Source organism: Sander vitreus, chromosome 9 (assembly GCF_031162955.1).
Source record: "Sander vitreus isolate 19-12246 chromosome 9, sanVit1, whole genome shotgun sequence".
NCBI lineage: Eukaryota > Metazoa > Chordata > Actinopteri > Perciformes > Percidae > Sander > Sander vitreus.
In genome coordinates, this window is record NC_135863.1 from 3292080 (window position 1) to 3305508 (window position 13429).

At 40.7% G+C, this 13429-nt stretch overlaps 2 protein-coding genes across 3 annotated transcripts; both read left to right on the forward strand.

Moving 5' to 3' along the window:
• The first annotated feature begins 119 nt into the window (after nt 1-119).
• Nucleotides 120-12812, forward strand: LOC144523070 (elongation factor 1-delta-like). 2 transcript variants are annotated; one of them, XM_078258371.1, is made up of 9 exons: nt 120-230; nt 5812-5929; nt 8387-8458; nt 9664-9726; nt 10073-10154; nt 10796-10908; nt 11027-11227; nt 11687-11881; nt 12679-12812. In XM_078258371.1, the coding sequence occupies exons 2-9, from the start codon at nt 5816-5818 to the stop codon at nt 12715-12717; spliced, it is 879 nt and encodes a 292-aa protein (XP_078114497.1). In that variant the 5' UTR covers nt 120-230; nt 5812-5815; the 3' UTR covers nt 12718-12812. The 2 variants fall into 2 exon arrangements, with proteins under 2 accessions (XP_078114497.1, XP_078114498.1); XM_078258372.1 differs by lacking the exon at nt 9664-9726.
• LOC144523069 (uncharacterized) lies at nt 3833-5590 on the forward strand. Its single transcript, XM_078258370.1, has one exon. It carries the CDS (start codon nt 4065-4067, stop codon nt 5421-5423), a length of 1359 nt encoding a protein of 452 aa, XP_078114496.1. The 5' UTR covers nt 3833-4064; the 3' UTR covers nt 5424-5590.
• Nucleotides 12813-13429: the final 617 nt, after the last annotated feature.

The following is a 13429-nucleotide window of genomic DNA, read 5'->3' on the forward strand; positions in this document are numbered from 1 at the left end:
TATCATTGACTGTCAACAATACACAAGATTTAACATGGGGAATCAGGAAATATTAATGATTCATAACTCTCGCCCTCTCCTATCCTCTAAGATCACACAATCATCGCTCCTCCTTGCTTCCTCCTCCTTGCTTCCTCCTCTTCCTCCCTCCCGTTGTCACTCACTAGCTGGAGAAACACGCGTTTTATCCACCGGCCTGGTCTCACACCGACGATACAGAAAACACAGCAGTAAGTAACGTTAACGCTGACTGACAGCCGGCGATTAATCTTGGGATTCATTTAAGAGACATTTTGGGAAATGAATGAATGCTCGGTGGTTAGCAGACAGCAGGGACTCTCTCGGCGTGTGTTACCCGAGGCTAGCAAGCTGCCCCATTCAGCTAACCGTTAGCTAGCTGAATGGGGCAGCTTGCTAGTGCTAACGCTGCCCAGAGCGGCTGTCACGCCGGCTGGACACCGGCTTCAGTGGCCGCTGTTCTACACTGACGTTTTATATTAATGTCAAAGTTTAAAAAAAAAAAACTAATGATTTAGTGTCACATTTAAAAGCGTTATTTTGTTGTCGTGTTAAATGCTAAGCCTCCGACTGACGCGTTATTACGTATCCCACTCGGTTTCGTTTACTACTAGCTAGCTATAGCTGACGTTAACGTTACAAGATGAAAGATGGCTGTTAAGGGTTAGCAGGGCACACGTTTTGATGATGACAGCTATGTTAAACTGCCTTTCTTTATTTGTTTAACATCTTGCACGACATGTTTTTCTACATGACATTAACAGTTAAACATTTCTGAACTTTAGTGAAAGTGTTGCTTTCAGGTGTAAAATCCTTTTAAAACAAGACCTATTTTCTCAGTAAATCTAACGTTAAGCAGTTATTTACAGATTTGGGCTTGATGATGGCTTTAGTCCAGCTAAGATGATGTGGTTTTATATTTAAACTATATAAACTAAATAAAATTAGGCGGTATATCAGTGTTAGGTAAGCATCTGCCTTGCTGAAGTGTCCTAGAGCAGTGGTTCCCAACCTTTTTTCCTTGGAGCCCCCCCTATTTATGTCTAAGAAAACCAGCCACCCCCCCTCCCCCGAGGTAACTCTCGAGGTAGAGCCTTACTTTATTTTTTGATAGAGAGCAGTTATCAGCACTTTTACGTTTCTCCGCCATGTTTCATTCATAAAATAGTGATGCTGTGGCGGCAGGAAAAATGAGGAAGCTAGCAGCTGACTATTAGCTAGTATATTATACTAGTTTAAATATTTAGTTTTTATACCGACTTTTGTATACATTATATATTCTAGTGTATTGAACATTATTGTTTAACATGTGCACATATTATTTTTTTTTTTACCTCAAACCAGATAAAGACTTGCGTCCCCCCCCCCTGTGATCTTTGCCGCCCCCCTGAGGGGTCCCGGGACCCCAGGTTGGGAACCACTGTCCTAGAGCAAATCACTGTACCTAACCCTTCCTGGGGTGTTGTACTGCATCTGACCCAGCAATTTTGGAGCGACATCCCCAAGTCGTGACATTGTAGGGATGTTGATGTGTAACATTTAGCAATGTTGACAATATTTTTATTTATTTATTATCAGATCCCATCTGAAGACCAAAACTAACATTGAATTGACCCTATCAAAAAGTGTTCTACGTATCTAAAGCATAATGTATGGTTTCTGTGCGATAAAGCTCTATTGTTGTCCAAAAACTTAAAAACATCAATGTTCCTTTATTACGATTAACACGGGCACTGTAGTTTATTTTGAGTCAATCCCACATGCATTGTCCTGCTGCTGGAAATACACTAGGGCACCAACTGCTGCTTAAAATAGCCCACTGTTTTGAGTGACATTTGCTAAAAACTACAGTGCTCTGTTATTATAGGAATATCCTTTTTTTTTTATTTAAATGAGTGTATGTTAGAGCAGAGTGCCACAGACCTGGTAGAGAAGAGAAGTTGGAAAGTATTAAAGAGATGGGACTACCACATTGTTGGGTAGTGTGTTTTCAAGGGATTTGTTGAGAATAAGAAAAATATGGAATATCTCCAGCCTTACCCTTTTTAAATAAATGGCTGTCCATAGAGCTGCAGCTAAAGGATGCATCCTAAAAGCTCACATAAATGCATGTGCAGCTGCCAGCGTGGATTATGGTCTGCATACAAGAGTGCTGTTTTCTAAGTTGTGTTTTTGATTGGCTTGATTGGATTGAAGTATTTTGATAGGACTGCTTTAACAGCAAAGGTTCATTTTTGATGAAAGTGAGGAAAAGAAACTGTCCCTAGTGTCTTCCATTTAAAGAGTGGAGAAAAGCAGATGAAGGGGGGAAGCTTTGGGATGCATCCAAGTTGTTGCTTGAAGTTCTTGCTTAATATCAGAATCTTTTATTTTAGCAGATAATGGTGCGTGCATTTTCCACATTAATCATCATTCAGGGGTAACGATGTGAAATCTGTAAGAAGGCAGAGTTTCACGTCGAGGTATTTATTTCGAGAAATCTTTAACACGTAGCTTCTTTCCCCTCATCTTGCATTCAGAATTTGACATGTGAGTATCCTGTTAACAATCATTCGAGTGTTGCCTTTTGTACATAGTTATTATACCCCTGTATCAGTTCCATTGTTTTGCAAGGTGGTGATTGTTAAATTTCTTCTTCAATGGCTTGCGGTTAACTGGATGAAAAGAACTTGTGGACCATTTGTCTTTGAATACTAGTTTAAGCTCAACACCTTTACCCAGGAAGGTGAGTTAAGAGCTCAAATAAGATTTTCTAATAAACATTAAGCAGGAAATGCCTTCCCAAAACAGTGCCTTAATCCATTACAATGGTGTATTAGTGTTCACTATTCAATCAGTATCAATATTGCTAACATCCATATGGTGAAACATGAAGGGAATGCATTTCCTGCATTGCATCAGGATAATTTAACATCATGAAAAGGGCATGGCTTGTACGATGTGTGATTTGTTAGCAGAGCAAAACCTCAATACCTACCGAATTAATATGCTTGCATGAACATGTTAGTGTTTTTCACAGATCCATCAATGTCAGTGAGTGTGATTTGTTTTTTCTTTAATGTTTGGCCGTAGACTCGTTACACCCTTTCCTTTTTATGCATGCTGGCATGTCAAGTTTTTTTTTTTTTTCAAGTCTTGTGCATTATTTTTTAAAGTTCGAAATTGAAATAATTGAATTTTTACCAAGAACAGTTTACAATAGAGTCACAGTGATGGGGCGAAAAATTAGTGTTGGTTAGACATCGGACTACTCTCTACTAAGCTACTCTGTCATTTAAAAACATATAGAATAAGCTAAAATCAGAAATTCCATGATGTTAAATTAATTTCCCCATCTGGCTAATTATAACTTAAAAGCTGTGTCTCATTTTTTTTAATGAATACTGTAGTAGCAATTACTGTTATGTACTTGAAAGCAATTGTCCCAAGCCATGTCTTTATAAGCAATGTTGGGCTTTTATAAGGATTTATATGGAATGTAAATAGCTCAGTTGGTAGAATGGGCGCCCATATATAGAGGTTTACTCCTCAACGCAGTGGGCCCGGGTTCAACTCCGACCTGCGGCCCTTTGCTGCATGTCATTCCCTCTCTCTCTCTCTCTCCTTCATGTCTTCTGCTGTCCTCATAAATAAAGGCTTAAAATGCCCAAAAACATAATCTAAAAAAAACAAACTATTCACAGTATGTAAATGTAGTTACTTTTCCCATGTGATTCGGGTAGACATATAAAAAAAAAAAAAAAAAATAATAATAATAAAAACAAAGAAAAATCAATAGAATTTGAATCGCGATACGAATGGGAATCGATTTTGCACACCCCTACTAAACAACTTTAGTTTTTCTGCATGGGTTTCTTCTAATTTTCTGCATGCTGCTTGCTTTTCACTGGGACTGATTTGTAGACTCTTGACTGTTGAGACTGATTCATTTGTAACACTGAGTCTAATAGATCAATCCCTCTTTGTCTCTTAGCCTTCCTGCGTCTCTCTAACTAATCCAAAAGCCTGTTCCTGTTATTCTTCCCCCCCCCCGCAACGGATCAAAGATGATGTCAAAGAAGATTCCCCAGTGCTCTGCGCTGGATCAGTCGGAGCATGATCAGCCTCCCAGCCATTGTCAGGTTGACCGCTCCGCAAATGCAGCACTGGGGTCTAGGAGCAAAGCTGAGTCAGGTCATAGAAACGGAGAGACGGCGTCTTCTTCCCCAGAGAGTGGCAGCTTGAACGGAGATGGAAAGCGCAGCGGGAAAAGCCGCCGCCGCAAGAAACGTTCATCCAATCCCGAGAGTCGCTCTGAGGGGAAGGTTGACAGTAAGACCAAGAATGACAAAAGGACCAGCCAGCCATCACCTGACCCCCGCACTGGGCTGATTGGCCTGCAGTCTGAGTGTGCTAGTGTTTGGTTCGACCGCAGCATCTACGAACGAGCCGAGAGCCTCTACCAGTGCTGGTTGACGAGCTCCTCCAATGGGACCACCAAGTCAAAGCGGTCGCCTCCAGCCCCAGGGAATCTCTCAAACACTCCATCCACTGCGGCTCCATCTTCCTCGGGACATGTGTGCCACCATGGCGATCAGGTGGCCTGCCATCACGTTGTCCAGTCCGTGTGGGTGAACAAGACGACCTTTGACCGAGCAGAGCGCCGCTTTGTTGAAGAATCCGTGCAGCCGCCTATTCCAAACTCTCTGAACCTTCCATCTCGGCCTAACCGCTCCATCGCACCCAGAACACCTGATGAAGGATATCAGTCTCTAACCCCGACACCTGCAACCCCTGTCATCCAACAAGCAGCTGTCACGCCAACCAATCGACAATCGATTAACGGACTGCCCCGCATCCCTGTGGAGCTGCTTAGAGACGTGTGGCTGGAGAAGCCGCTGTATGACCGCGCCGAAGCAGCCTTCTACCAGAATCTGTACGGTAACAGTTCCTCCAAACGCTCCAGCTGCACCTCCGCTTCCAGAAGTAGCGACCACCCTCAAAGCCTTGTAGAAGAAGAGGAGGAGGAGGAGGAGGAAGAAGAAGACGAGGAAGCGGTGGTGGAGGAAAAACGGGTGGTCCCGCATGGTAAAGCAGAAGTCTTCCACGCTCTGCTCCCTATTCAGGAGGAAGATGAGCCAGCTGAGGTCTCAGAAAAAGAAGTAGTTTCGGGGGCTGGAGTCTGCTCCTTCGTTCACCCCGACAGCGAGCGGGTGTGGCTGGACAAGTGGCGGTATGATGCTGCAGAGAGCCGTTTCCATGGATACAATGGGAGTGAAGCTGTGGTGGTGAAGAAGGGTCGGAGGCCAGAAGCCGCATCAGTTGCCTCCACCGCCCCACTGAGGGACAAGTATGACCAAACCGAGAGAATGGAGTCGTTCCAGATGTTTCCGTTTTTATCTTTTCATTGTTTTTCTTTTATGTAATCATGGGTTTCCCTTTTCATTTTTGAATGCGTGAACATTTTTCTTTTTTCATTGTTCTTGGGTCATTTGTTCTTTATTCTTGTGGTCTGTTGGAAAATTAACTGTGTGACTGATGTTTGTATTACCATTGTTGTGTTTTGCCAACTTAACTTCATTTAAAGTTTTTTTCTTTTGGTATAGTTTCGTTGGGGTGGTCTGTTTTGTGGGGAGTATAGATGAAAGAATACAATAAGCCATTTGAAGATAATGAGTATAATATTTCACAGCTAATAAATCAGGTGGTTTTTAGTTATAACTTGTCATAATGAGATTTTTTTTCTTTTCCCCTGAACCTCCTGTGTCCTGTCATACATCCCTCTCTTGTCGCTCCTTGCTCTCACCTCTGTAGCACCATGAGTTCAGTAGACTTTCTGTCCCAGGAGAAGATCTGGTTTGACAAACCTCGCTATGATGAGGCCGAGAGACGCTTCTACGAGCGCACAAACGGCTCCTCCCAACCAACACAGGTACCCACACTGTCTCAGAGGTTCACTTTATGTTCAGTCTTTTGCTTTAAGTTATCACTCCTCCCATCTGAAGTACTGTAGCAAGATTGCTCCAACCATTTGACCAACATGTTGACATTATTTGTGTTAATTCTTAAAGGTCACATGTTATGCTTTTCCGTGTTGGATAGTTGGATTTTCGTGTTAAACGTGGCCAAAACTTCAAATAATGAGGTAAACGTATTTTAGACAAATCCCTGTGAGCTAAAACAGATTTCCAACTATTCTGAACACTCTGGTTTCAACTGTTTTTTCTACTCTCGGCTAAGTGTTATGGAACTCTAAGCCAAACTTCTATGGTTGGTCAGTACTGCCACTGCGGTGTTAACATTGCAGTACTGCAGTAAACAATGTCACCTTGGCTGCCAGTGCCGTTAAATTCTCCCCAATTCTGGGTCACATTACTCCTGAAACATTTTCTGTTTAGTAATATTTGGTTTAAAAAACTTATATTTGCGGTTTTTGACTGTAGAAATTGCTGCTATATTCTATTAGTGTCAGCTGTTAACTAAAGTAGCTACATGGCTAACGACAGTAAACAATGTCATCTTGGCTGCCAATGTTGTTAAATTCTCCCTAATTCCGGGCCGCATTACTGCTGAAACATGTCCGATTTGGGTAGTCTTTGGTTCAGAAGCCTTTATCCGATTATTTTTGGCAGTAGAAAGTGCTGCTTTGTTCCACTACAACCTAATCTAGCATACTGCTAACTATTAAGTAGCTACATGCTAACACGACATAGCTGTGATCTCGGCCAATGGTGGTAATTTCTCCCAAAATTCCGGTCACTTTACTGCTGTGACGTGTCCGGTTGTGTAGTATTTGGTTTAGAAGCCTTTTATTGGTGATTTTTCACGGTACAAAGTCCTGCTATATACTCCGTTACAGTAGCTCCTGCTTCAACTAGTGAAACACGGAGCGGAGGCTCCAGAGTTTCCAGGAAGCGCGCTGGCCAATCAGAGCAGACTGGGCTTTTTCAGGAGGAGGGGTTAAAGAGACAGGGAGCGTCTCATACAGGGGGTGAATACAGGTGCAGCAGCCATGGGCAGTATAAGAAAGAACAAGTTGTTTTTTTTTAGCATTGAAGCATGTAAACATGTTCTAGTACAAACACAAAATGCAAGTATTGACTGAAAATGCTATATAATAGTTTCCCTTTAAAGTTCTCTTTTGTGTGAATTTCTTATACCAGTTGATATCTGGTCAAAAATAACTATAGAGGGTTTTCACAACACGTCATCAGACCCGAAGTCGCCATATTGGAAGTACTCCGCATCACAACAAAGCACAGGCACTGAAGTAGATCCCGAACGGCATCAACGAAAATGGTTAATTATTGCCGTGTTTTAGGTTGTACCAATAGGTCAGACCGAGAAAAACATTTGGAATATTATCGACTTCCAAAAGTTATTAAAAACCAGGGAGAGGAATGCCAGAAGTTATCAGAGGAAAGGAGGCGCTTGTGGTTGGCAAAGCTCAACCAGGATCTACGAGGGAAAACTCGTGTCTTGTTCGGTCTTTGAAATGAAAAAAAAAAAAAGATTGAGAGTCACTTGGCTACACCTTGAGTATCGCAATGATATCATACAGTTAAGGTTAGGTTGATTGTTATTGCATTACTTACTTTGGCCTTCACAACACAACGGTCGTTGATGACTTGGTACTGCGTCTCCCTCACCCATCCACACACCATCTGGTTATAGGCCTCCAAACCTTTGTAGGATTTAAGGTCTTCCACTGTGTATGGGTTCAGCAAGAAAACCAGGTAGTTGACTATATCGGGATATGCAACTGAAGGAAGAATCACCGGGTCGCCGTGGATCCAAGAAGAGGGAGCCAACTTGGGATCTGCACCGCCAGTAAACTGTAACTTCTCAAAATATCGTGCCTTTTTTGTGTGGTCCAAGTCCTTCCATGCCTTTGCATCTTGGATGCGTTTTGATGAGCTTTTCTGTTGTTTAGACAGAAAGTATTAAAGTATCCAAAGTGCACAATACTCCATTACTCCATTCAGTTGTTTACACCGAGTGCCTCCAATATGGCCGCGCATCCAGGTTACCACCCAGAACGTGACGTCGGTGAAAACCCTCTATGGTATGTGTGTATGTATGTGTGTGTGTGTATATATATATATATATATATATATATATATATATATATATATATATATATATATATATATATATATATTAACACCAAATTACATTACCTGACACATTTGTAGGCACAAATGACTTGCTGTTGTTCAGATTTTAAATCTTGATGCAGTCTATCCACACTGCACACAAAAGCCATGAGATGAGGAGGTAGATGGCAAATGTACACGATTGAAATGACAGAGCTACAAAGAACATTGCGCATTTAATCTTTACAAAGTAAAGGATACATTGGTGTTGACTTCAATTCATTTTCTTTAAGGATGTTGGAGCTAACAGCATTCTGCAAGACATTGCTCGGGCCCGGGAGAACATCCAGAAATCTCTAGCAGGAGTAAGTACATGTTATGTGCCGTGTTCTGCCTCTTATTTCACATTTTCCACCTTTACTCAAGGACCGTACGTGTAGCCTGAGCGGTCAAGGTCCCACTTGACCTATATAGCACTTTGCTTTAAATGTTCCAGTATAATGGGATGCGTGTAAGGACAAGGTTTACTTAATTTCATCAATAGTGATTACAACTTGATTTGTATCTCTCGTAGCTGTATGCTCGACAAGCCCCAAATGAGCCAGCTTCACACCTTTTGTACACACGTTGATGGTTGTGAGAATGTGTATCTGTATATTTTTTGCTGTGAAAGGATTTCATCTGCCATCACTTTATGTGGACCTGCACATTACCACTGAAAAAACCTGCTTCGAAAAGACAAAACCTCTGCAGCTGCATAAACGTCTTTCTTGGTTGTGTCACTCAGATTTAGTGGCCTGAAAATCTGATCTGGTGAAACATGGAGGAAACAAACCTTCAACGAAAGGCACACTTTTCTAATTGCTCAGCATAATGTGGATTGCTGATCGTTTCTGAATGAAGAAAAGCAAGTGTGTAACATGTTCTTTTAATTGCAGGAACAAAATGTTACCATTTAGGAAAATGAATATCTCAGTCATGTTTTGTATCACTTCCTTCTTCAATTTCGTTATTCTGCTTTTTTACGGTTTCCCTGCTGACAGGTTTATTAAATTCTGAATTTGGTTATGGGGAATTAAACAATGCAGACAAACTAATCTTTGGCCACATTTTAACATTTGTGGAGACAAACTTGAAAACCAACTAGTTTTGTCTTGCGTCGTGTTATTGGCCCTTTGTGCCTTTTCACTTGTGATTGTGACTGTTAAGAAACTAGACCTTTTTAATAGCTAGTGGTAATACGAACAGTGTAGTTGAATAAGTGTAGTTGATGGCTACAATCGGAGCACCTTGGACGTGTAACTTGAACATGCTTATGATTTGTTGAACATATTTTAGCTTGTTTATTTGAATACTATAGAGAAGCTTGGTGGGCCGCTGAAGCCATACAAACCTTACTCTACAGAGACGTGGGTGCTATCTTCCATAAGCGCCCAGCTCTGTAGTTTTTCCTTGGCTTGTTTGCTTTCTGTTTTACACTTTTCAGGAGCACTCCATAAGCATGTACTTCATTCAGTTGTGTTCCTCCTTCCCTCCCTTTTTCATGCTTTAAATCCCCTCCTTCCCCCAGCTGAAGACAACACTGTGTAACAGAGGGTCTGGTCAACCTTCCCTGAGCCGACAGTCCCAGCTTGTAAGTGCCGCCAAGTCTTGTGTGTCCCTGGATGCTCCTTTGCCGCTCTGTCAGTGGATCTCACTGACGCCCATGCTCGAGTCTGAGTTTACTAGACCCTCAGTCAGCTTTTAGATTATATTTTTGTGTGGAGTGTTGGAGCTACCTACCACTTATATTTCTGTCCGGCTCCATCTACAGCTCCTGTATCTCTGCTGAGATGGACGCTTGCTGTGTGTTGCTTGTTCACATATGGGATCTGCTTAATAGTCCTGGGTGTGATGAAAGGGCTAATATGATTCGGCCATTAGATGTCGCTCTCTCCAGACTGTCATTTATTTTCTCTTATTGTGTCTTTACTGTGCAGAGCAGCAGCAGTGCAGCTGATCAAGGAGAAATCATCGGTCGCATCAAGAGCCTGGAGCTGGAGAACCACAGCTTACACAAAGGTGGGTTTCTTACAAAATAATGCTTTTTGTTTTCTTACGAGTAAGATGTATTATGAATTTTAACACTTTTTATGACTTACTATACTCATACTTTTTTTATGACATACTATGCTACGACTTTTCTGTGACTTCTTGTGACATACTGTACTATGACTTTTTTATGACTTATGATTTTTTTTCGACATACTATGACTTTTTTCAACATTCGATACATGGCTTTTTTTTCGAAATACTATACTATGGATTTTTTTCAACATACTATACTACGAATTTTTCCAATATACTGTACTGTCTTAAATACTATACTATGACTTTGATTTTTTTTCGAAATACTATACATACTATCAACATACTATGACTTTTTTCGACATACTGTACTTTGGCTTTTCATGAATTTTTTTTTTCAACATATAATATATGACTTTTTAAAATAATTTTTATCAACATGCTATACTATGACTTTTTTACTTTTTGACATACTATACTATGACTTTTTTACTTTTCGACATGCTACACTATGACTTTTTTCGACATACTATACTAGTATACAACATACTATACTATGACTTTTTTAGTTCACTCTACTACCATGGTGTATTTTTTTCATGTAAGACTCATTGACTCTGGTCCTGTGTCTTTAGTGGTGGATGACTTGAGGGCTGCACTTTCCAAACTGGAATGTCGGGTATCAGTTCTGGAGAAATCTCCTGCATCTGTGACACCTGTTACCACTCCTTCAGTACCCTACACAAATGTGAGTTAATACAGACTGCTTTTACCAAATCAGTCATTTTGTGTTTTAGTTTTATTTTACCTCCAGTACATCCCCATATACCCCTCTGTAGGCATGTGATTATTTTTACTCTGTTCAGGGCACTACTGTCCAGCAGAAGACCAGCGCCCCGGTTAAAGATGATGAGGAGGAAGATGATGATGATATTGACCTGTTTGGTAGTGATGATGACGAAGAGGCAGATAAACTCAAAGAGCAGAGGTTGAAGGAGTATGCAGAGAAGAAGGCCAAGAAGCCCGGCATCATCGCCAAGTCTTCCATCTTATTGGATGTCAAACCTGTAAGTCTGCGTTCTGACCAGATTTACTCAAAAGTCAATGTCTCCTACAGGAGCCTAAACTATAGAGAAAACCCAGACATAATGCATTTCAGAATCTGCTTTATTGGCCAAGAATGTGCACACATATAGGAAATGTGACCGTTTTGAGGTGCTCTCAATGTACTTACACACACCAAGAACAATTTACAATTTACAGGATGATAGAGATAGACATACAGCTAAAAACAAGGACAACAAAGATGAGTAAAAATAAACAGAACTATGTACATAGAAGCAGGTAAAAATATAGGTGTGTGTGTATATATATATATATATATATATATATATATATATATATATATATATATATATATATATATATATAAAAAAAAGTATTTAAAGTATACAATTAGTATTTAAGTTTGATACTGACTGCGCCACTTTCACCTTGTGTTCTATCACCCCTCCTGCCTTTTTTAGTGGGACGATGAAACTGACATGGTGAAGCTGGAGGAGTGTGTGCGCTCTGTGCAGGCGGACGGCCTGTTATGGGGCACGTCCAAACTGGTTCCTGTCGGTTACGGCATCAAAAAGCTCCAGATCGCATGTGTGGTGGAGGACGACAAGGTGGGAACGGACATGTTAGAGGAAGAGATCACCAAGTTTGAGGACTATGTAAGTACTTTGCAACACACACTTATTTACAATACAATGCAACAGCACCACAAACTACACCCTCCAAAATGACCATAATGTTTAATCAACACCTCTACAATAAAACCTGAACATTATAACCTTCATAAAGGTAGGATGTATTGCAAGACTGTTGGTCTGCATTAGTTTTAGCTTGTTATCAACAGCAGTTAAGTTACGTCAGCTTCTCTCTGCCTTTTGTCTTTTTCACATAGAACCTGCCTGGTTAAAGTTAAAATTTTAACTGACGTTAGGCTGGTCTGGCAGAGGTCTGTTCAAACAAGTTCTAACGTTATGCTCTGTGTGAAAAAAAAAAACAATGGCAGAGAGAAACAGACTTTTGTCTTCCAGGTAAAAACATGGAAGCCATTGCCGTATACTTGGTGTGTTGTCATGCCAGGCTTCAGAGTGGCGGCTGATTCATGAAGAGTGATGTTCTCTCCTTAGTCTGAAGATTATATAGAAATCATGCTCTCCCCTCCACACAAACGGTGACCGAGTTGAAACTGAAAACACTATCACTGAAAAGAGAGTGACATGACTAAAAAGAATCAGAAGATTGTCATTGAAAAACACATCAGAGTGCAGTTTAAAGTCACTGTCCTGGCTCCATAATAAACTGCAACTGAACATGTCGGTGAATCTGATTTTCAGGCACTGTCAGCACATTGCTGCCATCATGTGGTCAAAGCATGCACTAACTAAACAGTTTGCAAGAGAAATCTGAGAATATCCCAGCCTGCAAACTATTTGAGTTTCTCCTTTTTGCTCTGTTTCAGATCCAGAGTGTTGACGTAGCAGCTTTCAACAAGATCTGATTCCAGTGTGTCTCTTTGTCTTTTGTCACGCCTTGTTTCTCTGCTGATTGTGTCAATGGTTAATAATAATAATAAAAACAAACTCCTGCACTTAAGCTATTGTTTAATGTGTTCTTGTCCTACTTTCTTGTCAAATGACAAATACTTACCTCTTGTGGGGCACGCAGATAGTTTGGGTTTAATTTGTTTGTTGTTGATTTTTTTTTTTTTAAACAATTCTGTTAGCTTGTCAGCACCACAAACACAATTCCACTTACCTCCATAGTATTGAGGTGGAGGCAGAAGTCTCACAGATGTATGACTCAAAACCTGAGCAAATGAACCAAAACGATCCGCATGTCTTAATATATACAGTAAGATGATTAATGCAGGGTCTTACCTTAGCTCAATACACCAACATCTGATGACATCCTGGTCAGTTTCATGCATCCACATGGATCAGAGAAAATCTTCCACTGGCCTACAAGACTGGATGCATGTTGGGTACCTCGCCAGAAAGTGCTGTGCATCATTGATCCCTCAACTACAAGAAATGGAAAACAATAGTTCCAAGAATAATAAAGGAAAACTGGACCATCACAAAAAAATGAATTTCCTTGAATCCAGTAATTTTGCCATATTGGATGAATACAGTATGTTGGTAACTTGACATTTTATATGCATAGACTGACAATGACATTTATTCCTCAGCTTTTATAACATTTCTGTTTTT

Excerpts from the sequence above, each read along its gene's own strand:
- LOC144523069 (XM_078258370.1), top strand. The coding sequence starts at position 4,065 with ATGATGTCAAAGAAGATTCCCCAGTGCTCTGCGCTGGATCAGTCGGAG.
- LOC144523070 (XM_078258371.1), top strand. The coding sequence starts at position 5,816 with ATGAGTTCAGTAGACTTTCTGTCCCAGGAGAAGATCTGGTTTGACAAA. Across the intron at positions 10,155-10,795 it reads GAACCACAGCTTACACAAAG|TGGTGGATGACTTGAGGGCT; the intron begins GTGGGTTTCTTA and ends CTGTGTCTTTAG. Across the intron at positions 10,909-11,026 it reads CTTCAGTACCCTACACAAAT|GGCACTACTGTCCAGCAGAA; the intron begins GTGAGTTAATAC and ends TACTCTGTTCAG.